This window comes from Chiloscyllium plagiosum, unplaced genomic scaffold (genome assembly GCF_037043375.1).
Source record: "Chiloscyllium plagiosum isolate Xiang-an unplaced genomic scaffold, Cpla_swu_hap1 HiC_scaffold_24, whole genome shotgun sequence".
Classification (NCBI taxonomy): domain Eukaryota; kingdom Metazoa; phylum Chordata; class Chondrichthyes; order Orectolobiformes; family Hemiscylliidae; genus Chiloscyllium; species Chiloscyllium plagiosum.
The window spans coordinates 14,999,622-15,018,900 of record NW_028270162.1 but is presented as its reverse complement, the minus strand read 5'-3'; the positions used below and the strand labels follow the sequence as shown (position 1 = coordinate 15,018,900).

Genomic DNA, 19,279 nt, shown 5'->3' with positions numbered 1-19,279 from the left:
CACAGAAATCTAGCCTCTGACCTGCTGTGGAAGCCATAATATTTATGTGGCAGGTACAGTTCAGTTTTGGGTTAATGGTAAACCTCAGGAAAATAGTATTGTGGATCCACCAATGGCATTGAACATCAAGGTGAGATGGTTAGTTTCTCTCTTCTTTGACATGGTCATTGCTTGGCACTTACATGACACAATTGTTCATCAAAAATGCTCACAGTTAACCAAGGCCAAGTATTTTCTTCTGAACAAAGTAAGATTGAAAGATGGTAGACCACTGGCCAGGATGTACAGAGTAGCATTTTGAATAAGGTAGTACTCTGGAAGGTGAGGAATGTAAAATAATTTCCCTGCGCTGGTCAGAGACTAAGATAAGAGCCTGGCCCCCACGATGGGAACTGCATCTGCTTGGAAGAACAAAATATGATGGGAATTAAAGCAGAAAATGCTGAAAATGCTCAGCAGGTCTAAAAGGGCGCATGAAGAGAAACAGAATCAATGTTTCAAGTTGCATAAAAAAGCAGAAAGTGTCGAGTAAGTGAAGAGCAGGGAAGAAAAACACGATCTCTGATAGGGTGGGCAGCAGAAGAGATTATAGGTTTCATGGTGCAAAACCCAAAATGGGAATCATAGTCATTGCCACCGAGTCATACAACACAGACACAGACCCTTCAGTGCAACCAGTCCATGCCAAACATAATCCTAAATTATCACTCTATTCCTGATGAAGGGCTTTTGCTCGAAACGTAGATTTTCCTGCTCCTCGGATGCTGCCTGAACTGCTGTGCTTTTCCAGCACCACTCTAATCTAGACTCTGGTTTCCAGCATCTGCAGCCCTTGTTTTTATCTATAATCCTAAATGAAACTAGTCTCATCTGCCTGCTCCTGGCCTATATCCCTCCAAACCTTTCCTATTCATGTAGTTATTCAAATGTCTTTTAATCATTGTAAACCCACATCTACCACTTCCTTAGCAAGTTCATTCCATACATGAGCCACCCTCTGTATAAAATATTCCCCCCTTATGTCTATTTAAAATCTCTCTCCTCTCTCCTTAAAGATGTGTCTCCTGGTTTTGAAATCCCCTATCCTAGTTAAAAGACAATTCCATTAACCCTATCTATACCCCCCCATTATTTTATGAACTTCTATAAGATCGCCCCTCAACCCCCTACCCTCCAGTGAAAACAGTCCCAGCCTATTCAGTCTTTCTTTACAGCTTAAACCTTCCATACCCAGCAACATCCTGGTAAATCTCTTCTGAACCCTCTGCAGCTTAATAATATGGGTACAGTGAAGACAAAAGAGATGTGCCCAGATGAGGTGTGAATGGTGGCAAGGCAGCTAACCAAATGCAAGTAAAGAACCAAGATAAAATCAAGTCAGCAAAGACATTTAAACAAAATGGAGGCAGAGATTATGGTCAAATATTGGTGAGTTCAGAAGAATCGACAGTTCCGAATTGAAAGACGAGGGCCCTTTCCTCAGCTTGGTGTTGAGTTTCAAGTGAACACTGTGCTGGCCAAGGTCAGAGTGAGAATAAGATGGCAAATTGAAATGACAAACAACAGGAAAAATAGGTCCTGCTTGTGGACTACAAGAGCAGGTCAGAGGCTAGCAATATATGGTGAGTAATTCACCTCCTGACTCCCCAGTGTCTGTCCATCATTCATGAGGCGTAAGTCAGGAGTGTGACGGAATACTCCCCACTTGCCTGGATGGGTGCAGCTCCAACACCACCCAGGACAAAGCAACCCACTTGATCAGCACACATCCACAAACATCTGCGCCTTCTGCCACAGATGCTCAGTAGAAGCTGTCCCTAATATCTACAGATTCATTGCAAAATTTCATTAAAGATCCTTAGATCACATCTTCCAAACACTCACATCAAAGAAGGACAAGGGCAGCAAGTATCCGGGAACACCATCACCTGCAAGTTTCCCTCAAAGTCACTCACCATCCTGACTTGGAAATATATCACCGTTCCATCTCTGTTGCTGGGTTAATGTCCTGGAATTCTCTCCCTAACTCTATTGTGGGTCTACCTACAGACGTGAACTGCAGTAGTTCAAGAGGGCAGCTCACCACCACCTTCTCAAGGGAAACAAGAGGTGGGAAACAAATTCTGGCCCAGCCAGTGGTGTCCACATCCCATTGAATGAGGGACAGATGTACATGTATTTGGAAAGGCAAGGACTGATTAGGGATAGTCAACATGGCTGTGTGCAAGGGAAATCATGTCTCATGAACTTGATTGAGGTTTTTGAAGAAGTAACAAAGAGGATTGATGAGGACAGAGCAATGGACATGATCTAATTGGACTTCAGTAAATTGTACATCAAGGTTCCCCATGGGAGACTGATTAGCAAGGTTAGATCTCACGGAATACAGGGGGAACTAGCCATTTGGATACACAACTGGCTCAAAGGTAGAAGACAGAGGGTGGTGGTGGAGGGTTGTTTTTCAGACTGGAGGCCTGTGACCACTGGAGTGCCACAAGGATCGGTGCTGGGTCCTCTACTTTTCGTCATTTATAGAAATGATTTGGATGTGAACATAGGAGGTATAGTTAGGAAGTTTGAAGATGACACCAAAATTGGAGGGATAGTGGACAGCAAAGAAGGTTACTTAAGATTACAATGGAATCTTGATTAGATGGGCTAATAGGCTATGGAGTGGCAGATGGAGTTTAATTCAGATAAATGCGAGATGCTGCATTTTGGGAAAGCAAATCTTAGCAGGAATTATACACTTAATAGTAAGGTCCTAGGGAGTGTTGCTGAACAAAGAGACCTTGGGGCAGGTTCATAGCTCCTTGAAAGTGGAGTCGCAGGTAGATAGGATAGTGAAGAAGGTGTTTGGTATGCTTTCCTTTATTGGTCAGAGTATTGAGTATAGGAGTTGGGAGGTCATGTTGCAGCTGTACAGGACATTGGTTAGGCCACTATTGGAATATTGCGTGCAATTCTGATCTCCTTCCTATTGAAAGGATGTAGTGAAACATGAAAGAATTCAGAAAAGATCTTCAAGGATGTTGCCAGGGTTGGAGGGAGAGGATGAATAGACTTGGGCTGTTTTCCCTGGAGCGTCGGATGCTGAGGGGTGACCTCATAGAGTTTTATAAGATCATGAGGGGCATGGATAGGATAAATAGACAAGGTCTTTTCCCTGGGGTGGGGGAGTCAACTAGAGGGCATAGGTTTAGGGTGAGAGGGGAAAAATAGAAATGCGACCTAAGGATCAGCTTTTTCACACAGAGGGTGGTACGTGTATGGAATGAACTGCCAGATGAAGTGGTGGAGGTTGGTACAATTACAGGATTTAAAAGGCATCTGGATGGAAGGGTTTAAAGGAATATGCGCAAGTGCTGGCAAATGCGACTAGATTAGGTTGGGATATCTGGTTGGCATGAAGGAGTTGGACTGAAGGGTTTGTTTCCATGCTGTACATCTCTGTGACTCTCTGAAAGAATAAAAAATAAAGGAAGTGTTCAGCAGAGAGGTCACCTATTTGGTCTCCACAAGCAGGAGCAGACCACATTGTGAACTGGGAACGCAGTTTATTAAACTATAGGCAGTACAAGGGAATGACTGTTTCACCTGGAAGGAGTGTGTGTGGAGCTTTGGGCAGTGAGGGGAGGAGGTTAAAGGGCAGTGAGGAGAGAAGGTTAAAAGACAGTGAGGGGAGGAGGTTAAAGGGCAGTGAAGGGAGGAGGTTAAAGGGCAGTGAGGGGAGGAGGTTAAAGGGCATGAGGAGAGGAGGTTACAGGGCAGCTGCTTCATCTGCAGTGTTCGCATGGAAAGGTGTCATAGGCAAGGGAGCTGCTTTTGGTGCATATGAACCAATGAACAAGGAATAAAAATCGACCACTCGGCCTTTGGGTCTGCTGCGCCGTTTGATAAGATCACGGCTGGTCTGATTTTAACCTCAGCTCTACATTGCAGCATCGGTGTGACATGGGGGTGACTGTGGAGTGGGAGCAGCACCTTTAGAATGCTGGCAGGGGAAGGCGTGTTTCCTAGTTAAAAATCACACAACCCCAGGTTATAGGCCAACAGGTTTATTTGGAAGCACAATATCACATTTCAGAGCAGTATATCACAACCACAACCACCTGATAAAGGAACAGCACTCCGAAAGCTAGTGCTTCCAAATAAACCTGTGGCACTATAACTTGGTGTTGTGTGATTTTTAACTTTGTCCATTCCAGTTTACTGGTGGCATCATGCTGAAGGGTGATGAAAATGGCAGAACATAACCTGTCCAAAATGGCAGATGAGTGAAACCAAGGGGAAACCTAACTTAGCTCTGGTGCGGGGAGGGGAATGTGAACAGAGGCTGAGTGGGAAGTCCTCTTTGGGCATTTTAAATGTCTGCCTGGGTGGTTTCAGCTGCTTGGTGTTCAATTTACTTCTTCCTTGAGTACCTCAACGTTCAGCAGTCAATATCCCAGACGTAACAGCCGACATATAAAAATACTGATTTTTCATGAGCAATCCACAGGAGATCATCTAGTTATTGTATCATTAACTTTCATTTTCTTTTTTATTTGTAATCAAACCTATTCTCTCATTCTTTAGTTGATTTTCCTCCTCCTTGTGCTCTTAAAAGCTTTATTTAATTGTTAAGCGCCTTATTTGATTGCTCCTGTTCTTAACTCTGGCTCCTAACAGTCATTTTGGCAGTTCTTATAAACTAAAATTGATTTTAAGAAGCCTCTATTGTAATTGGCACTGACTGGATAAACGTGTCCAGAAAAAGCTGTTTGGCTGGATTTTCTCAAAATTACAAACTGGGTGTACAGTTTGGTGATGTGTGAATAAAGCAGTCTAAGACCACAGACAGATCTGACCCTGAAGAGAAACAGATTTAGAATGTCATGCAAGTCTTCAATCTCCCATATTCCAAAATTATCTGTTGCTGTTTCGGTACATTCCTGGGTGATTAAGAGAAAGTGAGGATTGCAGATGTAGTCAAAAAGTATGGTCCTGGAAAAGCTGGTCAGGCAGCAACCAAGGAAGAGGAAAGTCGATGTTTCGAGCATAAGCTCTTCATCAGGAAAGGTGATTTGAAATAGGTGATTTGAGATACCAAATCTTTCCTTTATAATTGAGCACGTACCTCTTTTTTCACTGAGAGGCCCAGTTGAAGGTTGCATATTCTTTTGCAGGATATCACTGAGCTGGAAGCAGAAGGAAACATATTACGGGTTGGTTTGTTGGCGAGGCGGCTAGTTTGTGATGCAGAGAGATGCTAACAGCATGGGTTCAATTCCCGCACTGGCTGAGGTTACCATGAAGGACACTTCCCTTACCAAAGGCATGGTGACCCTCACATGAAACCCTCACCAGTTGTCCCTCTAATGGGAGAGCAGCCCTATGGTGACACCATTATGCAAACATGAAAGATAAATGTGAAAATGCCAGAAATACGCAGCTAGCTAATTATGGAAAACCATCTTCATTGGTCAGTAATGAGAAGATGAAAATTTAAAAGTTCCACTAAAAGGGATAGGTTGGGGGAGTATTTTTTAATGCAAGATTTTTGAAATAGTGAATGAATAAGGGCTGGAAGAAGAATCCCATGGGAAAGAAAGAAGGCTTTGAAGTTAAATTGCACTGTGCACCAGAAATATTAACTCACTGTAAAACCAATGAAGTACTTTGGAAAAGTTGCCCCTGTTGCTCAGTAGGAAACATAGCAGCCAACTTACTCACGACACTGATGTGATAAAAACCAGATAATCTGCTTTTTTTAATGTGATGATGGTTAAGCAAAAAAGTTTAGCCAGGACTCTGGGGAGAACTCCATTGTTTGAAAACGTGCTGTGGGATCTTCCCCGGCCACATGGACAGAGATTGACATTTCAAGAGCAGCACGGTGGCTCAGCGGTTAGCATTGCTGCCTTGTAGTGCCAGGGACCTGAGTTCAATTCCAGCCTCAGGGACTGTCTGCGTGGATATATATTTGAACATTTTCTGAAAGTCAGTGACGCAAGCTGAGTGCTCTCTCAGAGAACCATCATGCAGATGAAGGGATGAAGCACTGCCAATTCAATGATCCTGGTTAATATATTTGTTTATGTGACCTCCCTTTCTCCTTATTACACTCGGTTCAGTCCATTTTAAGTTCTGACCTTCAACCCCAACCTGGCCTGTTAGACTATTCTCTGTCCTTTTTACACATTAGCAATCTTTTGATTGTGCTTCATTAAGAAAAAGATTTGTGTGCTGTGATGTGTATTCAGAATGACTTCCTTTCACTTGAAAATCTTGGAAGTGGGTTGGCAGGTTTGCATGCAGATGGCTAAAAACTGTTATTTTCACACACTTAAGAAGTTACAAGTGTAAGAAATGTACAGTGGACTCCTTATTCCAGATTCAGGCTTGTGCTTTTATTTACAGTGAATGTACATAGGGCTTAACTCCTCCTTATATATCCTTACCGCTGCATATGGACTTGCAGAAATAACATACCATTTCCCCAAATCAAAGTAAATATTCTGCTTGATCCTGACTGGTATTTTATCATTTCCACGCTACCCCTGCTGAGTAAAATTGAAGGTAGAATTAGATCAGGTACAAATCCTGTTGACTGCAGCACTTTCTCTTTCCTGTGAAAGCAGTGACAGCCGATCAAGCATGGGTTCCCTTATGAGTGAAGACCTCAGCGTTGGGACAAGGTCATGGCTGGGATTGTCCACTGGGGGTCGGTCCCCCACATCAGGAGGCAGTCTGGCTGGGAGTCTCTCCAGGACATCAGCAGCTGACAGCATTGGTCTTCACCGCTCGAGGTAGGTGTCCCCCTTAGTCTCCTTTGGTCACTGATGGTGCGTGACAAGTGAGGCCTCACGTTGAAGAGCTGGGTGTGAGGGAGCTTCAGTGACTGAAAGCCTCAGGTTGCACTTGACATTGCCCTTTCCTGTCGGATTCAATTTTGTAAATCAATGGGGTAGAATCAATACTCTCCACTCAAACGCCATTGGAAATGCTGGAAAAGAAAACTAACTGTTGAGTCCTGTCAGATCTGCATTGTGATGTTGTGGCTACACAGAATGATTTTCTAAACCAAAGAATACTGTTAAGGAGAAGGAAGAAAATGTATCTATGGGGAGCAGTTTCAATTTAATTACTTTCTTAACTGGCAGAATTTTCCTTGCATCTCTTAACACAAGTGTTACAGTTGCCCATGGCTAAAGTTGACAGAAAATGGCTGCCTGGGGTGTTTTAGCTGACATAAGATGGGCAGAAAGTGAATTAGCAGATACATATAGCAGACATTCACCACCAGACTTGTCTCCAGGCAGCGTTGTCAAATGAGGTAATAAAAGGTCTCGGTGAGACAAAACACTGGGGACTTTAATCAGATTTTTGTCAACAGGCATCTCTAAACACATAAGCATTTTGATAATGAATATCCTTGAAAGGATAAGAGGTACCTGGGCACTAACCATGATGTGGAGGAGCTGGTGTTGGACTGGTGTGTCAACTGTGACAAAAACAGCAAATAGTGGAAACAGCTAACCTCTAAAAGAGCACCATAGCATTGCAGGGGCTAGAGAAAGCACAGCCACTGTGTCTGTGGACAAATAAACAATTGCCGCTCAGTACCGATTTGTACATCCAAAGATCAGAGGTTAGGTCCTGTTGAACCTTAAGGAATCCAAACAAATTTCTTGGAGAAGCTGTAATGTGATTTAATTTCACCCTTTTCAGTGGAATTCAAATGGATGTTGTTTTATTAAGTTTAAAAAATTAGAATGACAGGTATTTAGAGGAGAGCCGGTAAGGTTTATCAAAGAATTAAACTTTGGTTTAAAATTCAGTTGCAGTTTTGTTTTAACAAAGGTTTATTTCAGTTTTGATAGTAAATGTGCAGAGCCACGAGACCATCAGGCCTCCCTCCAACACCATCCCCCAATCCCACACCCCAATCCCCAATCCCACACCTCACTCCCCCATCCACCACCCTCCCTCCAACCGCAACACCCCACCCTCCCTCCTCTGCATCCCCACCGGTGTTCCTTTGTGAGGGAACGGAACTGACAGGATACCACCTCTACAGAGAAGGGGCATCACTTGATGGTCAGAATAGCCTCCTTCTGTGCCATAAGAATTCCACATTAACTGTAGAGTCATGTAGTCATGATGATGCAATTGATCACAGTCTCTGACATCAGTAAGAGAGAAAGGCAGTCTGGAATGAATGTGCAAAAGGAAGAAGTCTTTATGTTTTATCGAGATCACTATCACTTTTCTCATCTCCAGAGAGTAAATTCTCAACCTCACATCATGGGAGAACCTGTCATGCCAGATATCAATCTAGTAAGCCTTGACTGAGGGGAGATCTAATAGAAACTTACAAGATAATGCATGCCTTAGATAGGGTGGACGCTGGAAAGTTGTTTCCATTAGGCGGGGAGACTAGGACCCATGGGCACTGCCTTAGAATTAGAGGGGGTCAATTTAGAATGGAAATAAGGAGACATTTCTTCAGGCAGAGAGTGGTGGGCCTGTGGAATTCATTGCCATGGAGCGCAGTGGAGGCCGGGACGGTAGGTGTCTTCAAGGCAGAGATTGATAAATTCTTGATCTCGCAAGGAATTAAGGGCTACGGGGAGAGTGCGGGTAAGTGGAGTTGAAACACCCATCAGCCATGATTGAATGGCAGAGTGGACTCGATGGGCCAAATGGCCTTGCTTCCACTCCTACGTCTTATGGTCTTATGGATAGACTGTGCTGACTTGAAAGCAAGCCTAGGTGGAACCTTGTGCCTGCCTAGTGGAAGATTTGGGGGCATGAATTGGGTGGTGGGATTTAATCAGGAGGATGGTGGCTGGGAACACCTCCACCTTGATTTAACTCCAAGGTAGGAAAGCCTGTGGACTGCGTCCCTGCCATGGCACCATTTGAAGGCTCCGTGTGAGAAAGTAATCTCCACTGCAGTTCTGTTACAAAAAAAAATGTCACTGAGAGGGAAACAAAAACTTGACAAAGATCTTGACTGATAGAGTTGGTGGAAACGAATATTTCAGTTTAACCTTAATGAGGAGTGCAGGCCCATTTTTTAACCTTTTTCTTAAAGCACGGATAAACAAACAGTGCTGTCGACAAGAATGATCGTCCCGATGGCAGGCATGTTCAGCTGAGCAAGAAAATCACATCAAAGTTCAACCTGGTTTGGGATCTTGTTTACTGTTGAAAGTTAAATCTAATTGTACCATCACTAGAGTCACCGAGTTATGGAGACTAGAAGAAGGTGAGCACTGCAGATGTGGGAGATCAGAGTCAAGAGTGTGGCGCTGGGAAAGCACAGCAGGTCAGGCAGCATCTGAGGAGCAGGAGAATCGACATTTCAGGCATAAGCCCTTCATCAGAAAGTTTGTGAGTCATACAGAGGTACAGCATGGAAACAGACCCTTCAGTTCAACTCATCCATGCCGACCAGATATCCTAAATTAATCTAGCCCCATTTGCCAGCATTTGGCCCATATGCCTCCAAACCCTTCCTATTCATATACCCATCTAGATGCCTTTTAAATGTTGTACTTCTACCAGACTCCACCACTTCCTCTGCATGAAAACGTTACCCCTCAGGTCTCTTTTAAATCTTTTCCCTCTTGCCTTAAATCTATCCCCTCTAGTTTTGGACTCCCCTCCCCCAGCAGAAAAGGTCCTTGGCTGGTAACCCATTCCTTGCCCTCCATGATTTTATCAACCCCTGTAGGGTTACCCCCGAACCTCTGACACTTCAGGGAAAATAGCCCCAGCCTACATGCTTTCATTGATTAAACAGTGGCATAATAGAAGCTCAATGCCAAGAATGCAAATATTGATTGGAATTTGATCAGTGTTGATTGGCTTTTGATCAGTGCACTGGAGTAGGGCAGTGAGGCAGGAGATTAATTAATGGATGGACAGACAGACACCCAGTCAGCTAATTGGTTGATTACAAACTCATCATGATGACATATGCCAAATTGATCCACAGAGGGCTGTCAAGGCTGGGTCATTAAGTATATTCAAGACTGAGATAGACAGATATTTAATCTGAGGGGTTTGACAGTTATAGGTAAAAAGACTGGAAAGTGGAATTGAGGATTATCAAACCAGCCATGATCTCAATGAATGGCCAAGCAGATTCGATGGGGCAGAATGGTTCACTTCAGCTTCCATGTTTTATGTGATAATGATACAACAAGGATGATGGGAAAATAGCAATAGTTGGATATTGGGTGGGATGTGTTCGTGACCCTGGAGAGCATTCATGTTGACAGACAAGATTCCTAGCATTGGGAAAACCACCTGCCAATTCATGGTCAATGAATGAGCCCATTGGCAGGTATTTTACTGGTGTTGGAATGGCCTTCCACAACAAGGAGAGTAAGTGTCTTTGATTGAAGTGTAGACAGCCTCACCAATGGGCTTTTCTTTCACCTCTGAGGAATTGTTGAAGCATCAATTGAAATTACCAACCATTTTGTTTTCTTTCCTCAGGATTGGCAGGGATAGTACGGATCAAGAAATCAGTAGGCCGGGCTCTTCAGTGAGCCTGAGGAGCTTTCGAAGCCGAGAATGGGTGAAGAGCCCTGACCGGACGCCTGTTGACCGACCTGCATCTCTATCCAGCTGGAGATCTCATCCAGAAGAGGAAAGGTCGCCAAGTTCCTCGGTAGCTTTATCAGAATTTGTGGAGGAGCTAAGGAGAAAACGTGCTGGAGAACGGGAGCAGGGTGGCCTCCAGATAGAAGACAGCTCCTCTCTGCCTATTTACCAGACTGCAGGTATCTCATTACTGAGAAAGCGCCCGTCCATCAGGGATGATGATGATGATCCATTGCTGAAGTTCGAGACTTTGAGTCTTTCAGAGAATCAAAGCTTCCCTGCCAGTTACCAAGCAGGGCCTGGGTTATTCCGCTCGGCTAGCCTTCGCTCTTTGACCCCCAGCAGTGAAGTACCCGAACCTTTATCCACAACCAAGAGAAACAGATGTGTTTCATTCGAGAATTTAGCTGAACCTCGCATTGGTGCTAGTCCCATCTTTCAAAAGCCAACCTTTTCTGTGAGGGACACAGATGAGGCAACTTCTGCCAGGCTAAAGCCACCGCGCAAGTTGCTTGAGCTGTCAATTGAAGAAGATATTGATGAGGTCCTTGGCAATCAGCCAATCGTGTTCAAAAGCAAACGATTCAGTGGCCTTCCCAGTGAGGGGAGAGAAGGGGAAAATTCCAACTGGAAGCTTCCAAGCCTCAGCTATGAACGGAAAAGGGATGATGATAACGATAGTGACATTCTTCCTGCTATTCGAAGGCCACCATCTGCAAACAAGGCCACTCCGGAGAGTGAGCGGGGCTCGAGATCTCTCACTGCTGACTTTGAGAACTTGGTTTCCAAAGATATGACCAGTTTGATCCCATTAAAAAAGATTATGGCAGTCAGGCCATGCATATCCAAAGGAGACAAGGATTCCCTTGGTAACCTGTCTGACTCCTCTTCATCTTCCGGTTCAACTGTTTCATACAAAAGTGCAGATAGCATTAAGAATCGCCCTGGGCTTCGCAGGCCAGCAGACGAGAGATCATCTGCTACATCACTGGAGAATCGAGCCTTCAATACAGAGGCAGAGAAAAGGCCTGAGGAGGAGTCAGCAGCTGAGGACATCAATTCCGTGATGATGAAATACTTGGCAAAGCCAGACAAAGAATAAGGTAAGCATGATGACCATGAATCCATTGTCAATTGCTGAGACCACTCATCCACTTCGCTGATGTCTTTTAGGAAAAGAAACTGCCATCCTTACCTGGTTTGACCTACATGTGATTCCAGACCCACAGCAATATGGTTGACTCTTTTTGTATATATTTGCACTCACGGGACACGGACATCACTGGTTGGGCTAATATTTGTTGCTTGTCCCTAATTGCCCTTGAGAAGGTCGGGGTGAGCTGCCTTCTTGACCCGCTGCAGTCCACCTGCTGTAGGTTGACCTATAATGCCCTTAGGGAGGGAATTCCAGGGTTTTGACTCAGCAACACTGAAGGAATGGAGATATATTTCCAAATCAGGATGGTCAATGGTTTTGAGGGGAACTTGTATGTGATGGTGTTCTGCCTCAGGGCAATTAGGGATGGGCAATAAATGCTGGCCTAGCCACATCCTGTGAATGAATTTTAAAAAGCTGATGTTCAAAACAAAAGGTACAAGGATTCTAAAAGAGAGCATCTTTGCAGTTTACCCTAAATTTAGTTTCAATGTAGTGGAGGCAAGTAGGGTAGTTTCTTCTGCAGGAAAACTGAATAAATTTGTGTAATTTCCAATGCAATCTCCAGAAAATGGAAACAAAGAACAATGTGAGTTAATGCAAACAGCGTTTTTATTGAATGACAGTGCACTGGAATAAGATGCTGCAGAAATATAGAGGGATTTAGAGCATAAATGTCCAAGTCATGAATGGCAATTCTTCACATTAACGAGACAGTTTGGAGGAAAGACGCATATTAGGATTATAGGTCTTACCTCATGAGGGAAAGTATATTTTTTAAAAGGTTAGGATAATCATGAGCCATAAAGCCTCAGTAAGACCTCAATTGGAGTTCTTTGCTCAGTATTGATAACAACTCGCAGAGAATACAGGGTAACTAAGATGGGCTCAGTACAAATAATCACAAATTCAGAAATAGACAATAGATTCCCCAAAGGCCTGACTCAAGGCAAAGATTGTGATATGGTGTTAATGTCAATGGACTTGTAACTTAGGACCTCAGGTTAATTGGCTGCAGGCAATGAGTTCAAATCCCATGTTGCAAGTGGTATTATCACTGGACTGTTCATCCAGAAATCCAGTTAATGCTCAGGGGATCTGGGTTCAAACCCTGCCATGGCAGATGTTAGGATCTGAATTCAACAAAAATCTGAAATTAAGAGTTTAATTATGACCACAAAACCGTTGCCAATTGTCGGAGCAACCCATCTGATTCATTAATGTCCTTTAGGGAAGGAAACTGCCATCCTTACTTGGCCTGGCCTACATGTGAGTTCAGACCCACAGCAATGCGATTAACTCTTAACTGCCCTCTGGGCAGTTAGGGATGGGCAGGAAACACTGACCCTGCCAGTGATGCCCTCGTCCTGTGAATAAATTTTTAAAAATCTTCTGTGTGAGCAAATGTTTCTTCATGCTCTTTTGATACCAAATAAACGTGAACAATCAAATTAGATAAATAACTGAGGAACTGCCACTTAAAGCATCACTGGAATCAAAAGCCAAATTTTAAAGGAAACATAAATTTAAATTAAAATAGCATTTCTGGAGGAGATAATGTGAGCCTGCCATGTGGTATCCACCAGTTGTGGAAGACCTCAAGCACGCAGATTGTAGAGATATGAGAACAAAATGTGTTCAGAACTATTCACTCATATGGAGGTTAACGCTATGATAAGCTGAATGATCTGCCATGTATTTTTGTTGAGCCAGAAGCAGTGATGAGTGACTAGTGAGGGATATGTTTCTTAAATTGACCATTCAATTCAATCCAAACTTAGACAGCTGGAACTGGTAGATAACAAAAGTTATCTCCACCAGCATTATTCAGGTTCATTCCTCTACGCAGTGCTTTGATCAATCAGAGTCAACCCGCCTGGCTTAAATTAAAACAAAACGCTTAATAGTTAACTGTCATTCATCGCCAAGCTGGTGCATTCCCCATGTCAATGTCTTTATTAACCGAGTCCATTTACTAGCCAGTTACTGCTTCCTCCTTATACAATATAAAAGATTGTGCCTTTTTACATCAGGATTATTGAGAATGCTCTGATGAGTGCAAGGTGAAAAGCTTCAACAAAATATGTCTATTTTTCAGCAATACCCAAGTTTGAAAGCAAAAGTAAATGAAATATTTAATAGTAGGTGAAAGGCATGTACTGTTAATTATAACTCTGACAGCTGAACCTCCCTGGTAAGAAAAATGCTTGAGGGGCATACATGTAATAAATGAAAGTCTGAGGAGCTCAGGTTTTGTGCGAAGTTGTCAACATGGTTTATTCAGTATGTGGTTACTTTTCAACAAAACAAATCACAGACTGACAAGCCTTGCTTTATAAACATCAAAAAAGTTGATCTGACATTACACAGGCCAGTTGTGAAACCATTTCTAATGATAGCTTTTGATTCAAGAACCACATTTGTTGTCCGAAGGCTCAATTACAATGGAATGTTCAGGAGCACAATATGGAGTGTGCGTCACCGGGTCAAAACAAAAAGAGGTGGATGCATTTGGAAAGATTTATAAAAGAGTGAATAGAATTATTCCAGATCTCTGGTGGAAGTATTCTGGTAAAAAATGTTATTTTCACAGAAAAATGATTAACAAGCAGAATGATTGATAATTTAAATGATGAAAAATGTAAGCAAGATATCAGCAAGGAAGGTAGCTAACGTGTATCTGTGTGTGTGTGTGTGTGTGAGTGACTTTGAATTACGTGTGGCTGTTCCATGTCCAATGAGGAAGTTCTTGAAATAGTGGTTTGATGAACTCCTACTCTAATGACTCAATCCTGTGTCTCCTAAACTTCTCTGGTAAAGCTCAATGTACATCAACAAAAGCTCATTTATGTGGGTCTTTAATATAATAAAATGTCCCAAGGTGTTTCACCAGAACATTATAAGATGAAGTATATCACTAAATCACAAAGGAAAGATCAGATGTTTCTTTAATTCATTCTTGGCTTGTTGGCATTGCTGGCTGGGCCAGCATTTACTGCCCATCCTTAAGTGCCACTGATTGAGCTGTGAGTGCCATTCCAGAGGGCAGTTCATTGCTGTGGGTCTGGAGGCACATGTAGGCCTGACCAGGTAAGGATGACAAATTTCATTCCCTCAGGGACATTAGTGAAACAGTTGGGCTCTTTACAACAATCATTAATCATTGCCATGAAACTAGCTTTTATTTTCAAGTTTTCATTGATTCATCTGCCTCGGTAGTGTTCAAGCCCATGTCCACTGAATATCAGCCTTGGGTTCCCTAGGTTACTAGTCCTTGATGCCACCTAAAGCTGTGTCAAAGTTGTAGGTTCGAAGAACTGTCTCAAAGGAAGAAATGGAGGTAGAGGGTGTAGGGAGGGAACCTCAGAGCCTCACTAGCTGATGGAGATGCCACAATACCAATAGTAGAGTAGGTATGTTTGGGAATGTGTAACTGACGAGATTGAGATGAGGGCAAGCATTTTGGGGGGGCTCGGAGTGTGAGGGAATTCAAAATGTAATGAGAGCCATGGCCGTAGGGGAACTTGCAAATAAAAGCGTGAACTTTGAAATCAAGAGATGGCATTTTCCCTTTGTGGGACTGGTGTTGGCGATGAGCAGAAAGTTGAGAAAATGTAGTGAGAATTAGAATCAGACTCTCAACATTGACAAGCAAATTCCCGAATTTCCCCATCAGCTTTAAACAGCAATGTCAGAATTTCACTACTGAGTGGTGACTGCCTCATCTCTATGCTTTTGGATCTTATTAAACCCCAACATCATCTCAGTAATATGTCACCTCCGACTCTTCCCTCTAACCCCAAGAAACTAGACAGTGCAGACTCCGGGGCTGAAGGCCAATTGCCAGTCCCAGCCACAATCTAACTGCGCTTTCCTATAACTGCATGCCTCTGCCATGTTGCTTTGCTCACAGGGGCACGTCCGTGTCTAAAGAGAATGCTTCTTGTGGCTCTTGCTTTGATTTCTTAGCAATCAGTCATTTTATGCTCGCTTGGACAATGCCAGCCTCTGTGGTTTGTGTTGATATTAAGCAGAGAGAGAGAGGAGCAGGCAGCTAGTCCTAGGAGAACACTGAATAATATTTCTGTTGAGCACCATGCTACACCATGGTCACACTGGCAGCATGTACCAGCAGCTTCTGTGGCAAAGCATATTCAGTTTAAGCAGAAGGTCTGAAAGCCAAAGACGATCAGTCCTTGTGGGGACAAGAGAACCTACGGTCACTCACACTCAGTCAAAATGCATGTCTGGAATGAGCTGCCAGAGGAAGTGGTGGAGACTGGTACAATTACTACATTTAAAAGGCACCTGGGTGGGTATATGAATAGGAAGAGTTTTGAGGGATATGGGCCAAGTATTACCATATGGCACTAGATTCGGTTAGAATACCTGGTCAGCATGGACAAGTTGGACTGAAGAGTCTAATTCCGTGCTGTACATTTTTATGTCTCTGAATCTAAAAGGCTCATCCAATTCCAGACTGGGGGTCACGGTCACTGTGGTGCTGGTTCTCACTAGGACCTGGGGATCCATGGCTTTGAAGTCCACGAGTGACAGACAGTCCTGCGGGGCATATGCTACCTATACACTAATCAGAGTGCTGGAGAGACAGTGGTCTGGGACCTGGATCATACTCAGTCAGAGCTGTCCAGTGAACCCTAACCGGGGGGGGGGGGGGGAGGATCCACAATCAGTCCAGGTGGTCAACTCACTAATGTTCAGGCAGCTTGTCAGGGAAAAGCCCACGGAGTGCTGGCATAAGTGAGAATCTCCACTCCAGGATGGGGGTTTATTGGACTGGGTCCCTGAGGGAAGGATTACAATGAAAGGGAGAAGTTGAAGGTAGAAGGTGTGGGATCCTGTAGTGCAGGAGTGGGGATGGGGAGCCTCTGGAAGTGGGGAGAAGGGTGGTTTCACAGACCATGATCACAGAACTGAAAGAAGAGTCATTCCAGACCCAAAACACTCTCTGTTTTTGCCTCAGTTGTAATTGTTGGGCAACACATGAGGAGGAGCAGCTGGGCTTTAAAAATGGCACCAGCGGTGGCGAGTAATTCTGTCTGTCCTGCCACCAGATTCCTCAAGGAGGGCACCGAGAAGCATAATTAATGAGGTAAGGAGCAGAAGATTGAGTGAGGGAAAGCCGCTCTGAGTTATGGCAGACCAGGTACCATGAGTCTCATTTGACAAAACTCCCTCACCAAAAATAGAAAGATTTAGCCTAAGATGTTGGCTGACCACAGCTGGGAGTTTGGGGTGTGGGCATGAGGCACAGAATAATGTGGGACTTCATGCGAGTTAAGAAATAGGCGTCAGAGTTTTAGATGATGTCAAGTGAACAGAGGTTAGAATGTAATCGACCAGCTAGCGTGAGTGGTCAAGTCAAGTAAACTTGTGCATTGACACCTTATCTTGCCATGACACCCTCCATTGTAACCTTATGACCTCAACATTGAGTTCAACAGATTCAGATACTAACCCATGTTCTCAAACTTACCGGTACCAACAATGCTATTGCCATTGGCACCTTCTCTCAGCCAATGTTTGCAATTTTCTTCTACCACAGCCATCTCCATTTTGGCTTGCATTCTTAATTGTACCTTTATGTCATTAAATCAATCCACCTTTTCACAGAACACCTCTTCAATTTTTGTTCCCCAGTTTTTAATCCTTCCTCCAATGAGAATTCCTTTTTCCTGATTAACTGTGTCAGGACCCCTTCTGGCCCTGTGCATCTCTCTCAAATCCCCCAGCCTCCCTCAGCTGGTTTGGTTCTATGGAAGGTTAAACCTTCTTCCATCTCCACAGACGATGTCTGATCTGCTGAACGCTCACCAGTTAACAGATGAACCTCTGCAATGAAATGCTCTCTGTAGTCGCAGAATCAGAAACCATTCATTGACACACCAATTGACATAAGCAAGAACTTCCATTGGCACTTCACTTTAGAGGGAGCATTGGTGCAACTTCCCTTGACATTAGCAAACAGTACCTCGGGGATTTTAAAAAAATATCCATAGATGATGTACGTTGGACATGAAATAATGATCTCATTGTCAGTGTGGAACATTCTATCGATTATTGCTGTTTGTTGTTCCTCCAGAATCCCTGATCTAAGACTTCTGGCTGTGCAACTGCCTGGAACGCTTGGAAACTGAAGTTCAGACAAAGAATCACAGCCAGGCAGAACCAATCTGTTCCAAGAGACACCTTGAGCTCAGTCAAGAAGGATGGAAACAAAACTGATTGTTTGCCCTGGATTTCAGGGTGATTGAAAACGATGCTTCTCGGTTTTTGTGATGAATTAAAAACACAGTTATCCTCACTCTCGTTAATAGTACTGTCTTTTGGAAAAATATTTGAAAATATTTGGGGAGAAAAATAAAGCAATTGAAGCCAAAATATGCATTGGACCTATATAAGTCTGCGAACAAACATTGTTTCAAATCAATGCCTTATTTAATGGTGAAGAAAGAGAAAGTTGGAAATGTGGATTGGTGTTAATTCTACTGTCACTTTATTGGCTCTGAAAGACGCAGTAAAGAACAAACGAGTGTGACACATCTATATATACTTTGTGCTCACAGGATCCACAGGGTCTAAGTAATTCAAATTGGGACTAAATTACCATATTCAAAGGTATTGTAGAGACAGCTTCATTAAAGTTCCTTCACATTAAAATGCAATTGAGGCTGAAAGGGACAGCTAAATTGGTTGTCAGCACCAAGGACTTACGTGTGAATTTTCTGAACCCTCTCCCTGTAGGAAGGCAGTGTTGCAGTTTTAGATTAGATTCCCTACAGTGTTGCAGTTGTAGAGATTACATCACAAAAAAGCCAGACTGACTTGGAAAAGCTGAGTGGGGTCCGATTGTGGGACATATTCACTCACCACCCTTTAGGAAAGCTTCCTCTAAGGCTTTGCTTGATGCCCATTGGAAGAATTTGATCAACCAAGGTTAGCATCAATTTCTTTTAATCTATGCAGGCCATGCTGTGAAACCCAAATTAATCCTAATTGCTTTGGGAAAGGCATTCACAAGGCAATTTTAAATTAGTTCATTTGAGAGAAAACGGGTCAGTCACCCCTTTCCCACCATTGCATTTGGCCAATGATCCAATCCTTTCGATTTCTGGTGATGTTTGTTTTTGTTTATGGAGTGTGGGTATCACTGGCATGACCTGTATTAATTGTCTGTTGTTAATCACCCTTGAGAAAATGATGGTGAGCCATCTTCCTGTCCTACTACAGCCTAATAGGCATGTGGGTTCACCCACAATGTTGTTAGGAAGTGAGTTTCAGGTTTTTGACCCAGTGATAGCAAAGGAATGGTGATGCAGTTCCAAGTCAAGATTGTGTGAAACCCGAGGGAGAAGGGGTCTTTCAGGTGGTGGCTTACCCATTCATTTTAGATGATAGATGTTGTGGATTTGGAAGGGGCTGGTGAAGTAGCCTTAGACAGTCACTTCCATAAACTGGTAGATGGTGCCCCTGCTGGTTATTGAGGGAATGAATGTCAAA

General features: G+C 43.4%; 1 protein-coding gene across 10 annotated transcripts in view; it reads left to right on the top strand.

The window, feature by feature from the left end:
- The window catches only part of LOC122562395 (unconventional myosin-XVIIIb-like), a 416,560-nt gene extending 398,477 nt beyond the window's left edge, over window positions 1-18,083 (top strand). For 8 of the 10 annotated variants that reach the window (XM_087999921.1, XM_087999916.1, XM_087999912.1 and 5 more), the window contains 3 exons: window positions 6,621-6,791; window positions 10,495-11,705; window positions 17,862-18,083. In XM_087999921.1, the coding sequence (XP_087856047.1) occupies window positions 6,621-6,791; window positions 10,495-11,704 (1,381 nt within the window). In that variant the 3' untranslated portion in view covers window position 11,705; window positions 17,862-18,083. Of the gene's footprint in view, window positions 1-6,620; window positions 6,792-10,494; window positions 11,706-16,833; window positions 16,882-17,861 lie in introns of those variants that run through there. The other 2 variants (XM_087999915.1, XM_087999914.1) reach the window with 2 other exon arrangements.
- Window positions 18,084-19,279: the final 1,196 nt, after the last annotated feature.